Source organism: Pteropus alecto, unplaced genomic scaffold (assembly GCF_000325575.1).
Source record: "Pteropus alecto unplaced genomic scaffold, ASM32557v1 scaffold87, whole genome shotgun sequence".
Lineage (NCBI taxonomy): Eukaryota > Metazoa > Chordata > Mammalia > Chiroptera > Pteropodidae > Pteropus > Pteropus alecto.
The window spans coordinates 11,125,867-11,150,630 of NW_006443225.1; the positions used below are offsets into that span (position 1 = coordinate 11,125,867).

The following is a 24,764-nucleotide window of genomic DNA, read 5'->3' on the forward strand; positions in this document are numbered from 1 at the left end:
CCGGAGAGCCTCCTGAAGGAGTGTGGTCGCAGCACACCTCAGCCTGGCGAAATCCATTCTGGACTTCTGGCCTCCAGAACTGTTAAGAAAAGGAACTTGTGTTGTTTTAAGCCACCAAATTTGTGGTCATTTGTGAGAGTGGCAAAAGGACACTGATATACTCTTGTAAGCACACCCTTTAATTATTTCTACACAGCACTTATCACAGATTAATGTAATTGTATTTTTATTAAACTGTCTATCTTCTTGAGGAAAGGAATTGTCTTCTTGTTTGTATCTCCTGTGCCTAGCGTACTGCCCTTAAAAATATTTATTAAATAAACTAACGAATTTATCAATGTGATTCAGACTAGAGGATGCCTCCAGAAAATCTTTCTTTTTCTCATCTCTATTACCATTCTTCGGTTTTGGTGTCAAAATCCTTAAAACTGGATATCTGGGGGATTTGTTTTTTTTGGCTAATAGTGTCAGGGTGTTCTTTAACTCCCACGGTATCCCCTCCCTCTCTCCTCCAATCAGCCATCGAGTTTAATCTTCTTTCTTTCCTCTGCGTCCCCACCTAATTGGGGCTTTCATAATCTCTCACCTGGACGGTATCATGGCCTCTCAGCTGTTCTCCCTGCCACCACATGCTGTAACCCATCCTTCACAGCACTGAGAGTGCTTTTTTAAAACGCAAAGATCATGTGGTCCTGCCAAGCCCCTTGAAAACTCTCCCTGGCTATTCGTGGCCCACAGCATCAGCCCTGAGCCCTCAGCATGGCCCTCACTGATGGAGCGTTTTTAGGCTCATGTTCTTTTCTGTACACCCTGTAAGCAGCCGAAGCCCCAGCCCCAGCGCTGCCAGAGCCGGATCCTGCTCCGTCATTCCCTCCCATGTGTCTTTCCCTTTGTTCCTCCTCTTCCTTCAGCCTGGACTGTCTGTCCAGCTCCTCTCTTGAAACCTATTAAAACCCTTCCACGCCTGGAAGGCTCAGCGCCTGTCTGCAGCTTTCCCGCTTCCTCACTTCCTCACTTCCTCAGTCAGAATTCCTCACTTCCTCACTTCCTCACCCCAGTCAAAATTCTTCTTTCCTCTCTCCTCTGTGAGCTGACATTCATGCCTCAAGGCATCAGCTTTCACTTTTCCTCTCTCCTCCGTGAGCTGACATTCATGCCTCAAGGCATCAGCTTTCACTTGGCCTCAAGTCACAGCTGATGGTCAACGGGCTGGCCTCCTTCACTGGACTTCCAGTTCCCAAGAACAAGCCCTGGATAGCAGTGTTCCTATTTGCCTGGCTTGAGCTTTGCTCATGGCAGGAGCTCAATGTTCATCCAGTGACACTATCTGCCTGATGGGAAGGCCCCTCTTAATCTATCACGTCAAAATCTCATCTGCGTTTTATATTTTAAGGTCAGTTTCATTATCATTTAAGGTTATGATAAAAGGTAAGCGATTGCACGAGAGCCTGAGCATCGCTGTTTTCTAAGTTTCTGGCCTATGCCGAAAATAGATGCAAATAAAATTATACCTGAGGGTAAGAACAGACCTGAGAAGGAGAATAAGCAAAAAGAAAAGGAATTCCACAGCTCTGAGTCATATTTGTCTTTGTTGCCAAGGCGCCTTCCCAGTTTAAGGGTGACGAATGAGATGAATTAGTGCTATTTTTGTTGTGGAACCTGGAGTCTCTCTCTCAGAACTACATGGGCTAGAAGGGCCGGCCAGAACCTTACATTAAAAAATGCCGGTGTAAGAAGACAGTTTCTGTGTTCTAACGAAATCCATCACATGAATCAAAATATTTTTGCTGATATGTACTTTCTACTTCTCCACATAGTAAAACAAGCAATTTTAATAAAATGTTCTGAATCAGTGTACAACTTAATTTTTTTCCTCCATCTATTCTGTAGCCAACACTTCTAGGGGAATATCAACGAGATGATGGGGGAGGAGGCCAGAGGGGCGAAGGGCTGTGTGTTTGGTGTTTATTAGATTAGATAACATGTAATTAAGTGGGAACTAACTTTGCATTTCCCACGCCTACCCCATTTGGTGGGGCTGGGGGTGGGGGCAGTGAGGAATGGTGATGGAAGGGGTATAATATGGCTTCTTTATAAGCCTATCAGCTGTGTCTTTTAGGTCCCACTCCCCCATGTTTTACGAATAAAAACTAAGCTAAATAACAAAAACTAATATAAAAAGAGAAGTGCTCTGAAGGTGGTAGCACATTCTGTAGCTTAATTTTTGTTAAAATTTTATTTTTAGTTTTTTTCAGAAAAGAACGTTGACTTATCTTTGCTGTTTTAAATTTTTTTGAGTGGCCAGTGAATGTACATGGTTATGCCACATAAATCGCTCCCTCCTTCATCTGTCTAGCCATCCATTTCTTTTCCCCAGAAGCAATCACTTTTACTACTTTCTAGTATTATTCCAGGGTTAGTCTATGCATTTATAAGCAAAAAGCCAGTTTTATTATATCCATCTGTGAAAACATTTTTACACAAATAGCAGTATTCTTTGTATATTTTAATCTTAAACGTTGCTTTGCTCAACTAGTATATGTATGTAATCCCGGAGATTTTTTCATATCAGTACATAAAATAGCTGTCTAATCCTGGCCATTTCTGTCTATTTCAATGTATAACTGTAGTCTAATTTATTAAACCAGTCCTTTGTTGATGGACATTTGGGACGCTTCCAACTCTTATTATAAAGAATGCTGCAGTAAGTGTCCTTGAACATGTTGTTTTCCACAGATGCGATTATAGTAATAGGAATTATTTCTGAAAGTAGAATTACTTAGTCAAAATAATGTGCATTTTTTAAATTTGTAGACATTGCCTAATACGTTTCCACAAAAGTTGTACTCATTCAGTCTCAACAGGGAAGTATAACATTGCCTGTTTTCTTATATCTTTCAAATTTTATTCTTTCTGTCTTTTAACAAATAGAATTTGTGCAAAATGAATTTATAAGACTAACAATAGGTCCAAGTTAGATGGTCAGGGAGATGTTTTTATTTAAAGTCTCATTTGAACATAGGTAGAGAAAAATGTACTCAAAAATTAGAAACTGATTCGTTGATCTAAAGAAACATTCCAAAGTAGCATCTATACATCTATCAGGTGCTCAATAAATATTTTTTAAATGATTCCTGTGGCTCTATTGAGTGTTGTTAAAATTCCAGTACGACAGGAGGGTGGCCAGCTTAAAGTTTCATAGTAGCAATAAGATAATATATGTAAATGGAATTTATGTCTGGAATTCATTTCATTATGTACCTCTCTTTAAATACTCATCTTTATTGATTGGTCATTTGGCTAATCACTTGTAGATTGGATGGGAAAACTAAATACAGAATGTATACTCTGAAAGGCAAGTTTGTTCCTTAAAGTGGAATTGTAAAATTAAGTTTAGAAAACTTTTAAAAGAAGAAAATACAGCACTAGTTTTTCAGTTTCAGCATTTTGCTGTATTTTTTTCCCTCATCTTTTTTCCCCGTGTTTGTATGTGAATGTGTATATATCATACACACATATCTGGCACATGTACATATAGAATCATTGTATATTTTATAGAATTGTAGTCAAGTGAAAAAGTTATAGCCAGAATTAGGCTCAGTATTATAAGCTTTTTGTTATTTTAAATGAACTTCTTATCCATTTTTATGACTTCTTAAAATTTCACCAATATGTATTAATTTAACCGTTACCCTGTTCAACATTAGGTTGTTTTTAATCTTTTATGATCATAAATTACTCCATGGTAAGTATCTTTTTCTTTTTCCTTACAATGCATTTTTAAAATAGAATGCTTAGATCAAAGGGCATGCAAAGGTCAAAGGTTTTGCTTTGACTGTCTGGTCTTTTTACTCTTCATATGTAGCAATCCAGTCTGTCCTCAAAGCTTCAACTACTCCCTTTGTGTTAAGGACCCACAAGCCTATACGATAAGACCAGACTCTTTTCAATACTTCAAGCATAGACTGTTACCTATTGTATATCTTCTCCTAGATTCCTACAAGCATATCAAATCCACTGCTCAGAGTGGACTCATGTTTGCCACCAAATTCTCACCTTTCACTAGATGCCAAGTCTTGGTGGATGACACCTTTGTCACAACTCTAGCCAGAAATGGAGCCATCCTAGACTTCTCCTTTGTCCCTCTGAACTTTATCTTCTACATGCTGAGGTCTAATGTGGAATGCTGCTATTTCCACATTGCTCGTCTGTGCCCTCTCCATCCTTGCCACTGCTTCCTGGATTATGGTCCTGTTGCAATTTACTGCCCAGTCCTTTGGCTGACACTCCTACTCAGGTGACACCCAGAGATCAGTCATTTTCTTCCCAGCTTTGAAAGCTCCCATTTATTCCTCCCTTTAAAGATCTCTAATTACCTGGTGTTTATTAAATTTTTCCATCAAAATACCCCTGACAGGCAAAGTCAATATAGACTGTAAGCCCATAACTTCTTTGGGATTTTTGTTTTACCTCAAAAATTCATGTGGATTGTCCAGTCCACTCAGTTATGTGTTTGTGTTAGTTCTAACATAAAATAATTCTCCTTCTGAAATCTTCAGATGAAATCAATATGCCCTGAAGGTTTGCAATGACTTTTTGTGACCTTTGTAACAAAACTCCATATACACATAACCTCAGTTCAGTGTGACAGGCACAGCTTCTAGAATAGAATCAGAGCCAGCACAGCACTGAATCTCAGCATTGTCCATCATGAACCCTAGTACCTTCCCCTGCCTCTTCTCTCACTAAGCCTTCATCATCCTTTGTTCCAGCCATAAAGCACCACCTGCCATCCTCACAAAACCCCATTCTATTTTATGCTGCATATTTTCCTCAAGCGCATACCACTCTTCTCGACCTGGGTGCCCTCTTGACTCTGAATTCTTTGCTGTATTTACCTCCTGCCCCACAGTTTAGTCTATCTAAAATACAAACACATTTTTAATATTTAAATCTGCTATTATCTCTTTTGTGAAGACTTTGACTTTATCAAGTAGAACTGGTCCCTTCTTCCTTTATATCTCCACTGTACCATATGCATGTCTATATATATCTACATAGATATACCATTATATATTTCTACATAGTATCTATATAGTATCTATATCTTTTTCCTTCTTTTTTTTTCTTTCTCCTCTCCTTTCCCTTTCTCTTCCTTCTCTTCACCTACTCCAACCTCAATGATTTTAAATCCAATGAGGAAAAGGAATCTTTTAGATTTCTCTGCGTCCTAAATGCCTAGCAAATAGAATGCATGCAGTACAATTTTAGTTTTTGAATAAATGGAGTAATGAATGGTGATGGTTTTCTAATGTCCCCAGAGATACATATTCTCCCAGTTTTACCATTGCTTCCAGTGTAGATTATCATATTAAACATCTTGGGGAATAAATTAATAGATGAAATGTTATCTTGTTTTATTTTAATATCATTTTTGATTACCAGGAGGTTGCCCATTTTATCATGTTGGTTTATTTTCATAAATTATGACTTAAAAAAAATTTTAACCTCTAGAGTCTTGGAGTTTTTCTTCATATTTTATATGGACTCTTAAAAATTATTTTATGTAATGCTTGATTCTGAAGTGTTTATGTAAAAATGATAAGTAAAACTGTCTTTGCTATATTTACTGGAAATTTTTTTGCATGGTGGCTTATTTTTATTTTGGTTCCTGTAAAAAAGCACTTAGTTCTTTATATAATACAGATACATTTACATTGGGAATTCATTGTGGTATTTCCCATGATTCTCTAAAGATGTGGATAATAATATTCTTAGATGTGGAAAATATTATATATTTTCAAAGCAATGCTTTCAAATGGGAAAGTATATATATATATTTTAAGGTTTTGGATTATACATGTTTATTATTTTGAAGGCATCTTTTTCTATTTAATTATTTTTGTTTTGCAATTACAGCTGAAATACAATATTAGTTTCACTATGGGTGATCAGTTTATAAGTTACATAAATGTCTAATCAATATTAGTTTCTAGTGTACAACATAGTGATTAGACATTTATGTAACTTATAAACTGATCACCCTGATAAGTCTAGTATCCATCTGATACCATACACAGTTATTACAATATTTTCGATAATATAATTTGAAGCTAAATACCTGCCTTCAAAAATCCATTTGGTACAAAGTAGCCAGAATAATTATCTTAAAAAGTTAGATCGTTTCACTTTTCAATTCAAAACTCTCCAGTGGTTTCCCATCCCATTCGGAGAAATATCTAAAGTTCTTCCTAAGATGCAGGACCTATGTCATTTTGCCTCCGGTTCTTCTCTGATTTCATCTCCTACCCCTCTCTCACCTAGATGGCTTAAAGGCAAGGTGACTTCCATGTGCTTCTTGTCATTATTCAGCGTATCACAGCTATAAACAGTTATAAAAAGTGGTAGGTAAAAAGAGTATCATCATTTTCCTATTTCTGCATGTAAGAATAGCACTCAAAAGAGATTGTTTTAATAACAGAAAACTTACCTCAGAAGGAGTTTGCATTAAAAATACGCATATAGATTGAAAGAGAATTAGGAATCTGAACACAGGGAAAATATTTAACAACAGTGGCCCAGAAGGAACGTAATGCTATATAATGTTTATGAGATATTAAAAACAAGAGCCAAAAAATTTGAGGCAGTTAGATGTGCATGAAATTTATGAAAATAAAAAATAACATGACTTGTCAAATGCAAATGAAACAGCTGGAGGAAAATTATCATGGAGATGTAGTTTGTTTTTGGTAAACTCAGAAATGCAATAATGCTGCAAAGCAACCAGCACAGTGGAAAAAGAATAGATAAAAGCTTTACCCACGGCAAGACTGGAGTCCCCTCCAGACTGAGCAGCATGGGATGGTTACCTGCTGAAACTGGTGAAATAAAATCAGTGGACTTAAAAATCAGTAACAGATGAAATATCAGTAGCTCAGTGTCCAAGGAGCTGAGGGAGTGATTCTGTGACCTCCATCATGCCTCACTTCAAAAATATTCTTAGATGCTACTTACTTCGGTGACTTTGAAAAATGAGCTATTTGTAAAAGGTTTTAAAACTCTAACATCATTTTCAAAAATTTCAACAGATATTTGTTCATGATGTTGGAATGAATGTTATAAATTAAGATATTGTTCTTCACATGCAAATTCTTACATATCTACCCACAAGCATGATCAGAGAAGTAAAAAGACAATATATCATTTACACGTACACGCACACAATCAGTACCAAACCTTATTTAATCTATGGTTACAAAAAGCTCATTGAAAAAAGTATTTGGGTGTGTATTGTAGAAACAACGTGAAATATAAAACAAGGAGACAAAGTGAATTTTGTATATAATCAGTATCTGAATTAGGAAAAATAGGATTTAAGAGTGACTTCACAAAAGATAAAGTAGCTCTTTTTAGTGGTGTATTACCTGGAAAACAGGTTTCTATAGCAAGAGAAGGAAATGAAAGCTTTTTGTATTTTCTTTAAGTCTTAGAAACAGAAGGATATTCAGTTCAGCCTTATGATCTCCTATTCTGGAAAAAAAATGAAATTTGCAAAAACATATTTAAGGTTGATGAGTTAGAGAATCACTGAAAGGAATCAACAATATATTCTTTAGCTGAGTGATACTAAGGAGACAGAGATAACAGCCTACTAATGTTTCTCATAGGTATATTATTTGTAAAGGCCAAAATAGGGTGGATGATAACTGAATATGAAAAGGTGGGAAAGTAGCAATAATGAAAACAAGGAAAAAGAACAATTGAAGAGAGTATTAGAAAGAGCTTAGGAACGTACAGTATTTTTGGCTGAGGTAATAGATGTGGACTGGGAAATTAAATGTTCCTGGGTGACTTTGTATTGGTCAGGGTTTCATGAAAGGGTATAGAATCCCCTGTGGCTAGTTTAAGCAGAGTTTTGTTTTGTTTTTTAAATAAGGTGTTAAGGATCTTTCAGAGCCATTGGGAAAGAAATTCTAGTAAGAGCCTTCAAGAGGGATGATACCTGGAAGGCTCCTGCCTTTACTAAAATGAGGAAGTAGCACATAAGGGAAAAGCAGATGGTGAAGCTGCCTCTGATAAACTACACACCTCCACAATGTTGCCGGACATCAGGGGCAACAGACGTCACAGAAAAATGACTGCCTTCTTGCACATTCAAAGTCTCATCTGAGGGCACCAAAATGGTGGAAACTAAATCACACCCAGATCCCCAACTGTAAGGGATTCTAGGAAACGTAGTTTTTATCTTTTTCGACCTCAGCAGTACAGGAAGGCACGCTAAAAAGAGTTTGAAATGGATGGAGAGTGCCTATCCATGGCATGCACTACAGACTGCATTACAAGAGAAACAAAAAGAAAACGCCTAAAATAACAGATTCAGAAAAATCAGTGAGAACCAGTTCATCCTAAGTTTCAACATTCATTGTCGGCTCTCTCCACATATCAAAAGGACTATTAAACAAGGATTTAAAAGACAACATTTGGGATAAGAGTAAGAAATACTTTAAAGCTACATACTTTTATTTGGAAAGCTTTAATTCAAAACTGTGATAGTATGGCTCTTGTGGTGTTATGGCTTGTAGGAGGCAGCAAACAAAGAAATTTGCCTGGCATTGGTAGGTTCTGTAAAGTCAGGTGCAAACAGGATTGTTTTAGACCGTTATGGTGATGGGAGAAAGTCTTAAGACGACCTCCAAGAAGTCAGGCCAACAGTAATTCTAATTGTGTTCATGTCTAGAGTGATAGCTGGGTTTTTGGGCAATATGGCAGAATTGTGGCAGATACTGTGAAAAAAGTTCCTGTTAAAAATATCTCTACATTATCAATACAGTAAAAATATTCTTGAGGGAACAGACAGGAAGAGGGAGCTGGAATGAAAGTAGCTGAAGCAAAACCTGATGCCTCTCAGGGGCATTCACGGACATGCGAGGCTGGTTTCGATGGCGGCCTGTGGTGAGGGCGAGGGACCGGGATTTGGACCCACAATTTTTAAGAAGGAGGAACAAGACCTGGGCTCGTATACCTGGGAAACTCAAAGGGTGAAACTATTAATGAAAGTGAGGGTTACAGAAAAAAATCTGCATCCGTGGGAAGATACCAAGGTCTGACTGGGGGAGAAAAATATCTCCCTGGAGAATTCATAATCAGATGCTCGCTATCACATGCAAATTCAAACTACCTGCATAGCATGAGGTGGCCCCAGATCAGAAATAGCCCCTGGGGAATCTGCCTCTTCTTCCCTCTTACCATGTATCCCCAATCTCTCTTGTCTGTTTCATAGTTTTGGTTAAACAGGCCCAGTCCTGTTATTCTTTTGACACGTAAATAACTCCTTTGCAGCCACACATTAACGAGTGGAGTGACCATTCAAGGCAAGTCGATCCCTAAAGGGGTCAGACTAATGGCTAGAAAAGGGATGCTGGAGTCAATCAGACTTGGCTTCCCATTCTGGCTCAATCTGTGTGTAATCTGGAGCAGTTGCCTAACTTCTCTGAATTTTAGTTTCTTCGTCAGTTAAATAGGGATAATAATAGCATCTACCAACAAGAAATTTATTTCGAGCACTTGGCACATGCTCGGCACATGATGAATCCTACGTAAATGTTAGCCATATCTGAACACCACCAGTGAGCAAACCCCCTATAATCTAAATTTGTAAATCTCTGGGATTCTATGCCCTTTACTCCCTTCATAAAAAGTACAACTAAGCATAATATTTTAACTCATTGATTTTCTAATTTTTAAATTTCTCTATCAACTTCTACAGAAGATTTTAGGCGATTAATATATCTTTTTACACTAAATTGGTTGTAAAGCAATTAGGATAAGGCAACGGATTTCCTCTTTCTATTTCTCTAGAATCTCAAATAATTCCTTGGGCGTTAGATAAGGATTCATTGAATCTTTCAGAACTTTCTGATACGATTTACAGCACCTCTCATTATAGATATGCTTAATACATGTGTTTTGATTTAAAATTGAATTAACACATAATATGTTAGAATCACCCCTCATAGAAGTGGCAGGGATTTTAAGAGTCTACTTCAAACATCTCATTGATGTTTAATCCCATCTACGTGTCATTCTCAGCCCAAAGTTATCCAACCTCGTCTGTAAATCTCCAGTGATGTAAATTCACCGTCTTACAAGGCAATGCATTCCTGTTGCGAGTTCCATGAAAATTTGATGTGGATTATTTTTCTCCCCGAGCTCATGCATTCCTGTTGCGAGTTCCATGCCTCTGAAAATTTGATGTGGATTATTTTTCTCCCCGAGCTTACCCGGAGGCCAGACTTAGCACTTCCTCATATTCCCAAATAGATCCAATGCCACAAGCCTTAGTGAAGTAGATTGTGCGAATATTGCTGATCATGGTGGTTATGCAGTAACAAAGATAATTTACATACTTTGCAGCAAAATTTAATTAAAATCCTCATTAGACATTTTTGATTCCAAAGTCCCTTTCTAGATATTCTGGTCTCCTCTCATTCTTTGCCCCTTCTCCTTGCCCCAAATTTAGTCTCTGAAATTCCCTGTATTTTTACAGAAATTCAGCTCAGGTTCTCACAATAGTTTTTTCAAAACTAAGGCACTTCAACTAAAGGATCCCATCCTCTTAGAAAACTAGCCAGTGACCATCTATTCTTTCACAGGCATTGTCTTAAAACAACCAGTATGTAGTAGTTTCCCTTTTCATCTCAGGTGATCTATCAAAATATTTGCCCCAAACAGCCCCACTCCTCTTTTTCTTTTTCTTTTTCGACAGAGTGAGTGGGTTCTGGTAGGAGAGGGCATGTGCAGAGAGGGACATAGTAATTGGGATGCAAACAAATCTCTTTTTCCATCTCACACCTAATTTACAATAGTAGGTGGTTGAGTGTTCTAAAAAAAGTAGTTATATTTCATTAAGTGCCTAACTAGCTCCTAAATGGCAATTAAAATTTTTCTAATAGCTTTATTAAGCAATGAGTCACGTACCATAAAATTCACTCTTTCGAAGTGTACAATTCAATGAATTTTAGCATATTCACAATCATTACCGCTGTCGAATTCCAAAATATTTTTCATTCCCAAAAGACACTCCTTACCCATTGGCAGTCACTCCTCATTCCTCCCTCTACCTAGCCCTTGGGAACCACTAATCTACTCTCTGTGGATTTGCCTATTTTGGACATTTCACATCAATGGAATCATACGATACTTGTTATTTTGTGACTGGCTTATTTCACTTAGCATAATGCTTTCAAAGTTCTACCACTTTGGAGGATATATCAGTATTTATTCTTTTTTATGGCCAAGTAATATTCCATTGTATGGATATACCACACTTTATCAGTTGATAGACATTTGGTTTGTTTCCACTTTCTGGTTATTGTGAATATATTGCAAAATATGTGATACTTATTATTTTGCGACTGGCTTATTTCACTTAGCATAATGCTTTCAAAGTTCTACCACTTTGGAGCATATATCAGTATTTATTCTTTTTTATGGCCAAGTAATATTCCATTGTATGGATATACCACACTTTATCAGTTGATAGACATTTGGTTTGTTTCCACTTTCTGGTTATTGTGAATATATTGCAAAATATATTGCTATAAACATTCATATAAAAGTCATTGTATGGACGGATGTTTTCATTTCTCTTGGGTATATACCTAGGAGTGGAATTGCTAGGTCATATAACTCTCTGTTTAACTTTTTGAGAAACTATTAAACAGTATTCCAAAGTGGCCACATCATTTTATATTCCCGCCAGCAAGTGGGAGCGTTCCAATTTTCCCTCACTCTCACTCACACTTGTTATTGTCTTTCTATTTTATTATACCCGGTTTAGTAACTGTGATGTGGTACGTCGATGTGCATTTTCCTGATGGCTAATGACACTGAGCATCTTTATACGTGCTTATTCCCATTTGTGTATTTTCATTGGAGAAATATCTGTTCAAATCACTTGCACATTTAAAATTGGGTTGTCTTTTTATCGTTGAGTTGTAAGAGTTCTTTTAATATTCTGAATATAAGTCCTTATCAGATATATGATTTTCAAACATGTTTTCCCATTCTGTAGGTTGTCCTAATAGCAATTTATGTGTAGGCAACACTTGAATTATTCAGGGATTAAAGCTTATGTATGGATATCATCCAAACCCTTTGCCTCTCTCCTGGACTTATCCCAATTTGGAAAAGCAGTATTCATAAAATTCTCTAAATAGAGTACATAGGGAAAGGGGAAACCCCGCCCCACAGCGACTAGCAGAATATATGTGCTCAGTTAACTTTGGCAATGAATGTATAACATTTATATATTTATTCTTGGTTCCCACCCCTACTCTGAATTGTTGAGTCTCTCTGTTGGACTTTCAGAGCAATGATATTCATTTCATGGCTCAAGGCCCTCAGGGGAGCTATGAAGTCTTGGAAAGGTATGCTTGTTTTCATGTGTATGCTTTAAATTGCCTGTCTATTCCTCATTCAATGCACTCAAGTGTAACACTCATATGGGAGTTTACAGATTTTTCATGGTAATAAGCAGTTTCATGTTCTACTCTTTAAATTTGAGACTCACTTAGTTAAGAGAAAGAAGCAGTTGTTTCTGTGCCTTCAGTGTTGACTCGAAGGTGTTTTCCGTGGACCTAAATAATATGGGCATTTCCATATTATTTATACTATGGACGCTTACTTGGAGGTTCACTTAGAGATTTCACTTATTTCAATGCCCTTGATCTAAGAGTGGTTTTCTCAGTGAGGGAATAGCAAATACCTGTAGGGAGATGGCTTTGATGCTGTGAGGGGGGAAGGCCACATCTGCTTGCCTGTCAAATCACCTGAATCTACTTGGGTGACTTGGGGCAAGAGATGGTGCCAGCCAGGTTGTCTGTAATTCTACACCACTTACAATGGTCTATCAAGGTCATTTTGCAACTGACATTTGCCACATTCCCTCTTCAACATCTTGAGTGTTGACTTACAGGAAGAATCAGAATGATCAAAAAATGGGAAGAATCAAAGGAATGCTAGTTGGAACAGCAGTTGAAACTAAGAAATCAAAGAAGGCAGATGTATGAAGGAAACAAGCTGGGTAAGTGAAGAAGAACCAAGGAAAGCAAGATGCTTATTCGTAACCGGATATAAACAAGAGTCTAACTTTACACAGGCAGAGCTGGCCGGCCTGCTAGCGTTACGCAGCTCAGTTACCCATTCAGGGTGCTCAAGATGATCATGAGCAGCATGTGTATGACATACATATGGATGTGGGTAGATGCCAACTGGTGAAATGGGACACACAGTCATGAGCATGCAAAATGGTCTCAGCAGAGAGAGCGGGGAAAAGGGAGTTAAAATAAAATTAGTGGTCTTAGAGAGTTAACGAAAACAAGTTTGTTGTCTCAGTCCAGGCTGAAGGAACATGTTTTAACTTTAAACAGCCATCAATAGTAGTAACACCTTATAGTATTTATACAATGTTCATTTATATAATGTTCTTTCTTCCCCCATAAGTGTAAACACTTTTAAGCTTGTCTTATGGAGGAAAGAAGTAGTTTTACAATCAATTGACCTGAGGCTCAGAGGTGAGTTGAGTGTTCTGGAGGGTGGGGGAGAAGGGATGGGTCACTGATATTTAGACTCTTTGTTTGGAGCTAGGACTGAATTCGGCATAAAACATAGTAAATTTCTTTAATTCCTATGAGAACCCTATTAGGTGGGTGCTATTATTATTATTATTATTATTATTATTATTATTATTATTATTATTATTATTATTAGATAGATTAAAGAGAATTGCCCATACCACTGAGCTCATAATGGTAGAATCAAATCATATCTGTCATATTCCAGAGCCATATTCTTCTTGCTCTACCAGGTTATTTGCCAATTCTAACCGATGAAGGGAGGTGGCCTGGAGGGACGTGTGGAAGCAGTCTTAGCTCATGCCCAGTTATTGTGCCTGATGCTCGTGGGGTGGGAGGAGTGGTGTCTAACACAGAACCCAAAGCATCATAAGATGGGTGATTTTGTGACAGGCCTCATTTCTAAAGGACTAACGAAGATTTTCTGTTACATAACAGTCTACACATTGAGGGAGCTAAGGTTGAACTCTGCAAAGGGCAGCGCCTTACAATTGCATTTTGATAGTTCTTCTCCTTGTCCTCCCTCCTGTTGCCAAGTATGATGCTGGTGAAGGAAACCAACATATGTCACCCCAAAACATACCTCATGATATAAAAATTAGTTTGAGCTGAAGGAAATGTAGCAGCAGCACATGCGGGAAAAGCTCTCTGTACACTCTTCTCTTTTCTGCGTACATGCAGGCTATAAATTCTCCTTTGACTGGAGACAGAATCTTCTCAGCCCAGAGAGGGCACCAGAGGAATCTGCAAACAAAGCTTACTCCATTCGTTTCCTCCCATATATGTCTCTTCCCACAGTTTGCTGTCCTCAAAAGCCTCAAGCTGCTTTCCTTTGTCCTATTTCTCTACAAATTTATTGCTCTTTGTTGAAGACGCTACACAAGCCAGAGTTCGAAGTTGCTACTTCGAGTAACTTTTCATGAGATTTCTCTCGTGTGACAGGAGCCACACATGTTAATAAACTGTTTTCTTCTTGTTAATCTGTCTTTTTGGTTAAGAGTCCCAGCTAAAAAACCAAGATGGGTAGAGGTAAAGTTTTGCCTAGTGTACACTAGCTATGGCTAATTTTCTCTCTCTCTCCGGTACCCTACCTGTTTTTTTATTTTGCAAGTTTCCTTCCTTAAAATGATCTCCTATCCCTGCTTGAAAGGTAGTAGTGATGAAAGATGAAATATAGCAGAAATACATTCACCGAGTATGTGGCCAGTCAATGGATAACTGGCAGATTGGTGGATTCTGGACAAGGATCCGGCGGCTCTGATCCTCACAGACAGATGAAGGCAGGATCAGTGTTACTCTCAGTGAAAGGATGAAAACACTGAACCAGATTTATACCGCAAACCACAGTTCTTATTTTAGTTTCCGAATGACAAATACTGTATTCCTCCATTTTCTGCTTTTACATCTGTGTTTAAATTTTCAGTTTTCAGAATCAGGGAGACAGATTTAAATTCTTGATATTTACATATTTAAAAACACTTTCATTGTCTTTTGCAAATTGCAGCCCCAATACACATATCTGTGTTTTTTTTCTCTCTTAGCTTTGCACATACCCAAAAACATCAGTCTTACTTTAGAGTCCTAACGGGCTCATTACATTTGCGAGTAAAAGCCGCGGAAACCTTTGGATGTGAATCTCAATGAGTCCCCAACTTACTGCACCATTTCACTTTCCAGTTACGATTGGCATCAACTCCACGGCAGTGAAACCTGGAGTTCCTTGACCTTGTTTTTCTCCAGAATCGATCCTAGAATGTAATTAAGAAAATAAGTATAGGAAAAATACTCAGAAGGGTAGTCACATGCATTTTACTAGCTCAGCCAGTGAAGGAATCGCAGCGCTGAGGGGAGTTTCTCCAGGAACAGAGGAAGCTTTCCAGGGAGTAGACAGAGGACTGGATTGGCAGGAGAGACCCAGGTTCATGCTCTGGTATTTGCCACAGACTTGCTGTGTCTTTTCTTGGCCTCGTTTCTTCACGGGCGAATGGAATAAGCTGGACTAAAGTAGTGCTTTTTCACAATTAATTTCAAAGGAGAAATCTTTGTTTACATGAACTCTTATGCCCAGCTACACGTACAAACACAATCAAAAGGTTGCTGCTATGATGGGGGAGGGGCAGAGGTCTCTTGTAGTTCTGGAATGTCTAAGCTGGCTGCCCACAAGCTTCCTGCCTGTTCTGTTTTCTATGATTTATTCAGCCTTTCTCTCCGGTTGGATAGGCAAAGTGACTTACATTGGTCCAGCTAAAATGGTATCCATCCACGTTAAACACAGGCATGATATAGAAATACAGATGATTCATCATTTTTCTCATGGTTGGGTCACTCTTATATGTTAGAAGAGCCTAAAAGAGAAAGGTGACATTTTTCTTACAAACTGATCTCAGATACAGATTTAGAAAAAAAACAAAAACAAAAAAACACAAAAAGAACAACGAAAACTCCTTTTTCTCCATGGGAAATACCAAATATATTGGGTTAAAACATAATAAGCTGATATGAACTATACTCTTGGGCATCACATATTCTCTACCGAGACTTTTGTCTCAAACTCTTTGTTACTGATAACATTTTAGCAGAGGTGGTGAAAGATTAACTGGGCAGCCTCTTGCAGTATTTCAGATCTGGCTAAATTTTAGGCTTATTAAGAAAGCAACGATTTATATATGCTTTTGTATAATCAGTGCTTTTAAAGATTCCATTTAATCGCAGACGAAATATTTACCTAAATATACTTTGATATCCTTACATGATACATCATAACAGGCTAGTTATACATGTCAATTAATTGTTTCTGTCTAATCGGTACCAGATTCCAGTTTTAAGACTTACTGCATGGACACTCGGTTCTCTCCTGACTTTATAAAAAGTTTAATGGACAATATAACATCTGTCATCTTGCTCTTGAGATTGGGTTTTACTTATTTCGTGTCTGACCCCAAGTCTGAAGATTCTGTGCTATATATCTATTTGGCCACAAATAGAGAAGCATTGAACATGCTACGTCAACTTAAGACATTTTGAGATACCATTCCTTTTTAAAAAAGTTCTTTTTGGTGCATGTAATCTATGTGTAAAGTATCCTAGAGAAACACATAGGAAATTTATAACAATGGCTGCCTCAGGGGAGGAAGACTGGGGGACAATGCACAGGAGAGAGAATTACTTTTAATTTTATACCCATTTGGATTGTTTGAGTTTTTACCATATAAAAATACAGTTCAAAATAAAATAATTCTTAAATTATGTATATATTGCTTTGGGAAATTTAATACTTAAAATTTCAACCTTCTTTTATGTCTATCTAGTTAAGTAGGCATTCCAAACTCATCATAAGCATAATTCTGTGTTTGCACAGTGAGAATTCTGTTCATAGAGAGCAATCCAATAATATAGTTTATTATGAGAAACTGTCACTATCCTGGAAATAACAATGAAAATATTGGGATATATTCAAGAATGTAAGAGTTAACTACAATTTTGTTAAGTATAATTTAAATATCTGTGTGATTAACACAAGTCGATAAAGGTTAATATAATTGTCTCTTATTCTCCTTAGGCTTAATAATAATTTGTTGGCCTAATAAATTATTGCTTTAGTAGAACTTTAGTAGAACTTTCATATATGCTTGAATTTCCATGAACTGTCTAATGTTTCAAACTAGAGGACTATCCCTAGTATATGATCAAGCGTACATATCCTAGAATTTTGTTTTTCTCTAATAAATGGAGGTTCCCCAATGCTTGGAGGAATTTCCTATTGGGCTTGGCAGTGACATAGCTATATGCTTAGCTACATTCCTCTTCTAAAGTTAGGTAGCTGTGGCTTTTCACGCCATTCTAGAGAGGAAGAGAGAAGAGATGGAAGAAAAGAGAGCTGGGGGCAACAAGGCAGGAAAGAAGGGGGTAGGAAAAAGTCATGGTAATTTCTCCTCCTAGCATTGGGGACCTTAGCTCATTTGTCTCAGTCCAAACTGGGGACATCTCACCTTTTCCAAGCTTGGATCATGGGTCATGTCAGCACCTAAGTGCCAGGCTATGCTAGAGACCTGCATGAGGATGTTCTCTTATCCGGCCTTCTCCTCCACCAATGCAAGTGATCACCATACATTTGTATTTGAAAGAATTTTGCTAACTTCTTTTTTTAAAATCACAATATATTTTAAGTAAATAGAAAAAATACAGAGAAGAATATTACTTCTATGTCCCCACCAACTACATGTCACATCTTTGTGAAATCTTTTTAAAAAAATTGAGATGTTGTAGTGAAAACTAAAGCTTCCTTTTTTATCACTCTCTGATTCCATTTTCCTCTCCTCCACCAAGGTAATCACTGTCCTAAATGTGACATTATCCTTCCCCACATGATTTTGTTTTTCTACATATATTTTGATTCATGAACAATATACATGTATGCTTTGAAATTTCATGCATAAGAGATCAAGATGCATCATTCTTCAACCTGCTGTTCTCCCCCATTTTATATTTTTTGATACTCAGTTGATGACTCATTCAACTACTGTATGGTATTCCGTTACAGGTAAACATGCATTATATTGATCTCTTATCTTGTTGATGGGCCAGGTTGCTTCCGATATTTCATTGTCACAATATTGTAATGAACATTCTTGCGTATTTCTTCTAGACACATGTGAAAATTTCTATGTGATATATATGTAGGAATGGATTTTGGGTTATAGATTTACATGCCTTCCACTTTATTAAATGTCGTCGTTTTCTCTCTAAATCGGTAAATACTCTTATCTGCAGTGAATGGGAGTCCCATATTTCTACAACCTTACCAACCTTTGGTATTATTAAACTTTTAATTAAAATATATTTAATGGGTATGAAATTATTTGTTGTTTTACTTCACATTTCCTTGGTTATAAACTATGTCGAATAGCTTTCATATAACAATAGGCCATTCTATAAATTGCTCACTCATATTTTTACCCATTTTTATATTAAACTCATGCTTATATTCTGGATATTAATCCTTTGATTATATGCATCACGGACATTTCTTTCTCTCAGATTATTGTTTTCTATTTTCATCACGTCCTTGTTGAACATAAATTTTTAATTATATAACCATTAAATGTATGTTTTATTTAAGAACCCAACTCTGCCTTAAGATCATAAGTATATTATTCCGTCTTTTTTGCAAAAAGTTGTTTTAAAGTTTGTTTTTCAAATGTAGGCCTTAAACCTCCTAGGAACGAGTTTTTACCCGATGTGAGGTTGGGATTTATTAAATCATTTTTCCACGTAGAAGACCAGTTGCGCCGCTGTATTCATTTGGATGGTTTGTCTTTTCCCCAGTGAGTTAGCATATTCTCTGTCAAACGCTAAGTTTTAATTTGTGGTGGACTCGCTCTGGTGCGCTTCGGTTTATATCCATTCGCCAAAACCACACGGTGGTTTACACAGAATCTGTTGAGTCTTCTAGGACGTCCTTCCACTTCAGAATTGTCTTGGCTATTTTTGACCCTTCCCTCTTCATCTTAATTTTGAAGTCAAGATTGAGCACATTAAAGATGTTCTGTCCTGTCCCAGGTTATTTTCTTTTCGTCTTTAACGGATGTTGAATTTTAGCAAATCATCTTTCTTCATGTATGAACACAATTGTAGAGTTGTTGTTATGATCCATTTCAGTAAGTAATTTTCTATTGTTTAATCATCTTTGTATTCCTGGAGTAAGCCCATTTGGTTATAATATGTATTCTTATTATATTGGCTGGATTCGGGTTGCTAATATTTACATCTCTATTCCTAAGTAAGCTAGGACTATAATTTCCTTTCTGATTTTGTCCCTGTCTGGTTTTGGTATCAAGGATATGTTACTCTATTGTTGTTTGGGGAGTAAACTGGATAGGCCTAGAACAGAAATTAATTAAATCTAAAACAAAGATATAATAAGGGAGATATATATCTTTGCTTTCTTTTTCATTGATTTCTACTCTTTATTGTTTCTTTTGTTGGCTCTTTTTTTTTTTTTTTTCTAATTTCTTGCCTTGGAAGCTTAGCTCATTAATTTTGAGGCCTAATTCTTTTCTAATATATTTATTTAAAACCATACATTCCCCTTCAGTACGGTATTAGCTACATCCTGGATTTATTGATATATAACAGGTTCGTTTCCATTCAGTTGTAAATATTAAAAATTTTCCTTGATTTCTTTAAACCATGAACTATTTATATTTTTACATTTTAAAATATGTGTTTCCTTTTTTAAGTCATATTTTTAAAAATAATTTCTAACAACTGCATTACAGTCAGAGAATGTGGTTTATGTGATGTAGATTCTTTGGTATTTCTTAAACGTTGTTTTGTGGCCCAGCATCTAGTCAAATTTTGCAATGTTTCTATTGTGCTTAAAAAGTAAATACATTCTCTAATTATTGGGTATAGATTCTATATATGTTTATTAGATGAAGTTTATAGTCATACTACTTATATTATATTCTTATTAATATAGTCTCTATTTTTACTAAAAATTTTGCCTATCTGGTGTCTTAGTCACTGAGAGTTATATTAAAAAATTCACATTATTGCATTTGTCACTTTTTCTTATAATTCTGTCAAATTTTGTGTTTTATATTTCGAAGCTATTCACATGGCCTCATTTTAAAGTTCTTCATTTCAAAATAATTTATTTAATAAGGAAAGTGTTTTCTAGTATTCTATTCTGGAGTGGTTTAATTTCCAAGACTTGCCAGAACGTATTCTTCCTCTGATAAACAGGGTGTCATTGTATTGCATATGCTATATCTGTGATTGTTATAACTCTCTTAAGAATTGCAGCCATTCTCCATCTGGTCAGACAAAGCGAGAATGATCACACTGTGATGACTGCTCAGAAGTGAACAAGACAGTTGATAGACCTCCTTGCTTGAATGCTTTAAGTAATAGGATATAGATCATTTCTCTTTTATGGTTTAGGTGGAGTTTCTAGGAAAAAAGGATGACCATATGACTTTTTCTTTCCTGTGATTTCGACATATGATCATCACAAAGAACGGAGGGGTGTGCTTTTCTTCAAATGTGTAAGACTCACTAGCTGTCAGTTCACACCACCTGTACACACAGACAAGGAGATGCCTACTAATTAAGTTCCACCTGGGCTTTACAAGTTTAATTTCTTGACTAGTAGTATCACCTATGAGGAAGGCTTAAGTAAGTAGTCGTGATCGAAAGCCAGTCACAAAGCAATGTACTACACGCCTCCATGTGGCGGTCTTTAGGTACTACATATACTTCAATTTATTTTTAAAATATTTCACCGGAATGAATTTTAATTTTAATATAAAAGATATCAGAGAAAGTCCTGACTATTATCTTTTTCTAGGAAAATGATATCTTTGGCATTAGGTTAGGGAGTTTCTGGAGTTAAGAAAGGCAAAGAATGAATCTACTTGGTACTCACCTCCTACCAAGACCATTTTGGCTTCCCCATAAACAGATACATGTCATATACCAGAATTCACCAAATAAACTTTGGGTAAATTTGAAGGAAAATTTTGCAACTGCTAAAGTTTTTTTGTGGTGTGACAAAGTTAGGCCCAAGACTATTTTTGGATTTATCTGGTTGGATGTTGTTTTCTAGAGCCCCATGACAACCTGGAATGTTGGGGTGTTTTTCGAGGATTGGTGTCACTAGCTTTTAAAAAGATGGCTTTTAAATTTTCCATTACTTTTCTTTTTCCTCTAGAATTACTACAGAGAACCTAAATATAATAACCACGCATTCTAGATACAAAAGAGGTATTTAAAATTCAATACTAGGAGAATTAATTAGAGCAGGAGAGAGTTCCTAGGGAAGTTTTTAAAAAATTTATTGGGGCAACATTGGTAATAACATTATATAAGTTGCAGATGTAAAATTCTATAATACATTGTCTGTATATTGCACTGTGGGCTCACCACCCAAAGTCTGGTCTTCTTACTTCACCAAATATTTGACTCCCTTTACCCTCTTCATCCTCCACCCACTCCCCACCCCCCAGTAACCACCACACTATGGAAAAGTGTGGAAGGTCCTCGGAAAATTGAGAATAGAGCTACCATATGACCCAGTGCATGAAAATCTCCTTTTCTCCACATCCTCTCCAATACTTATTTCTTGGCTCATTGATAACAACCATTCTAACAGGTGTGAGGTAGTACCTTGTTATGATTTGATTTGCATTTCCCTAATAGCTAGTGAAGTTGAGCATCTTTTCATATGCCTGTTGGCCATCTGCATGTCTTCTTGGGAAACGTTTCTGTTCAGGTCCTCTGCCTATTTTTAAATTGAATTGTTTTGTTGTTGGTGGTGGTGTTGAGTGGTACGAGTTCTTTACATATTTTATATATTAGCCCTTCATCGGAGTTATCATTTGCAAATATTTGCTCCCCTTCAGTTGGTTGCCTTTTTGTTTTGTCGATGGTTTCCTTCACTGTGCCAAAACTTTTTAGTTTGATGTAGTCTCATTCATTTATTTTTGCTCTGTTTGTTTATTTTTGCTTTTGCTTCCCCTGTCTTTGGGGTCAAGTTCACAAAAATCCCTCTGAAACCAAGGTCCATAAGTTTAGTACCTATGTTTTCTTCTACGTATTTTGTTTCAGGTCCTATATTCAAGGTCCTATATTTAATCCATTTGAGTTAATCTTTGTGTATGTATCAGATAGCAGTCTAGTTTATTCTTTTTCACATGGCTTTCCAATTTTCCCAGCATCATTTATTGAAGAAGCTTTCCTTTCTCCATTGTATGTTTTTGGCTCCTTTGTCGAATATTGGTTGCCAATATGCATGTGGCTTTATTTTGGAGCTCTCGATTCTGTTTTATTGTTTTGTTTATTGTAGTTTTATAGTATAATTTGAAATTAGGGTGTGTGATACCTTCAGCTTTGTTCTTTTTTCTCAGGATTGCTTTGTTTATTTGGGGTCTTTTGTGATTCCATTCAAATTTGAGGATTTTTTATTTTTTTTTGAAAAATGCCATTGGGATTTTGAGGGGGGTTGCATTAAATATATACATTGTTTTAGCTAATATGGCCATTTTAACTATGTTAATTCTTCCAATCCATGAACACAGAATATCTTTCCATTTCTTCTTGTCGTTTGCAATTTCTTTCAACAATGTCTTATAGTTTTCAGCATATAGGTCCTTCACTTCCTTTAAGTTTATTCCCAGGTATTTTATCCTTTTTGTTGAAATTGCATGTGATATCATTTCTTCATTTCTTTTTCTGACATTTTATTGTTGGTATCCAGAGATGCAACAGATTTTTGTACATCGATTTTGTATCCTGCGACTTTCTATTTGTTTATTGTTTCTAATAGTCTTTTGGTGGAGTCTTTAGAGTTTTCTATATATAGAATCATATCATCTGCAAATAACAACAGTTTTACTTCTTCATTTTTATTTTGGATGCCTTTTATTTCTTTCTCTTGCCTGCTTACTGTGGCTAGGACTTCCGGTACTATGTTGATTAACAGTGGTGAGAGTGGGCATTATTGTCTTGTTCTTGATCTGAGAAAAAAAGCTTTCAGTTTTCACTGAGTAGAATATTAGCTGAGGGTGTGTCATATATGGCCTTTATTATACTGAGGTACTTTCCTCCTATACCTATTTTTTTTAGGGTTTAAATCATAAATGGATGTTGTAACTTGTCAAATGCCTTTTCTGCATCTATTGATAGAATCACATGATTTTAATCTTTTGTTATATGGCATATCACCTTGATCGATATGCATATGTTGAACCATCTCCAGGAAAATTTAAAAAGAGGAGCTTAGTCTAGAAAGATATTTGATGTCACACTATGAGAAGCTCATTAAATACAAAATGGTAACTACATAATAGTTTGAAAGCAACGTGAGCAAAGGCTCTGTGAATGAGTGATGGAGAACGGGAAAATCATATGCTAATCTTGTAAATTTTAGTTATTTTTATACCTAATTATACTTAGAACTGCCCAGAGATGACTAATGGGGTAGGTGATGATTGAAAATTATTATCTATTATTCTATATTCTATAAGAAGTATAGATAAATATTTGGAATGTTTTGTGTCATCAGGAAGAATATTAGAAGCATGTCCACTCTACACTTTCCTAAGTAATACTACTTCACATTTCTAGAACTTTTATACTGAGATAGCCTAAAAACAATGGTTGGTTTTGTTTACTCAGGACCAACAGAGTGCAGGCCAGGACCAGCTTTGTGGCCTTATTAAAATCTATGTAAGAATTTTTTTACCTACCAAAAAGGAAGTACAGGCATCCTTACTTTGCGCAGCTCCAATATACACAAATTTCGGTTATGGGATAGTTAAATCACATCATCTTCCAACAAGTACAGTTCAAATTTCAGCTATCACTGCTAGTTCTTCAGTCTACAAATCACTATGTAAAAAACAGATGAGCATCAAGGTCTGTGACCAATTATGCCACTTCTTTTGAAGTCTGTCTGTGGGTGATCGGTGCCTGAACATCTGTTATTCAGTTCACACAGACAGCAAAGTGTGTAGCTGCATTGCCCCCTTGTCTCCCAGTGGCGTTTTACACTAATGTATGATTGTGAGAAGGCATTGGCCAGTAAAGATTAAGTTTCAGCAAAGAAATGAAAAATGATAGAGGTGAAATCTGAGTCAAATGGAAATGAAGTTACAGAAGAAATAGCCGGCCACGGGATGTTGACACGGCCACCATTTAACTCCAGATATGCAGCCAGAGGAACTTGGTGCAGATGGACTCCCCGTCATAAATGAGAAGAGTGCTTGTGATAGGAGGAGGAAGATGTTCCTGGAGAAATAATGCTGTCGACACTTCGCACTAAAGGAACTCCTACAGATACGACGTTGAAAGCAAAAAGGGAAAAAAATAGTGGAAGCTGATTACAGATACTTGAAAGCAAAAAGGGAAAAAAATAGTGGAAGCTGATCCAGACTAAGGAGTATGACAATTTGCCAAGGCATGACAAAGATGCTCACTTTGCGTTGTAAGTTATATAGCGAGAAGGCAGAGGCGCTATCCAAACTACCCATGATAAGGTGTTTTTACAAAGAAACAAGACATTTTAATTATGTTTCTAGTATTTTAAATTAGTGTAATAAATATCGGTTTTCTATTTTTTGTCATTTC

The 24,764-nt window shown here is 36.5% G+C and overlaps 1 protein-coding gene and 1 long non-coding RNA gene across 2 annotated transcripts in view; one reads left to right on the forward strand and one right to left on the reverse strand.

Moving 5' to 3' along the window:
• The window catches only part of LOC107196538, a 186,286-nt gene that overhangs the window by 51,432 nt on the left and 110,090 nt on the right, over nt 1-24,764 (forward strand). The gene's annotated exons all lie outside the window — the stretch shown is intronic.
• CPA6 (carboxypeptidase A6) overlaps nt 1-24,764 on the reverse strand; it is a 221,922-nt gene that overhangs the window by 26,867 nt on the left and 170,291 nt on the right. Inside the window, exons 7-8 of the mRNA XM_006924017.1 lie at nt 15,869-15,979; nt 15,292-15,382 (exon numbers count right to left, since the gene is read on the reverse strand). Of these exons, the coding sequence (XP_006924079.1) occupies nt 15,292-15,382; nt 15,869-15,979 (202 nt within the window). The remainder of the gene's footprint in view (nt 1-15,291; nt 15,383-15,868; nt 15,980-24,764) is intronic.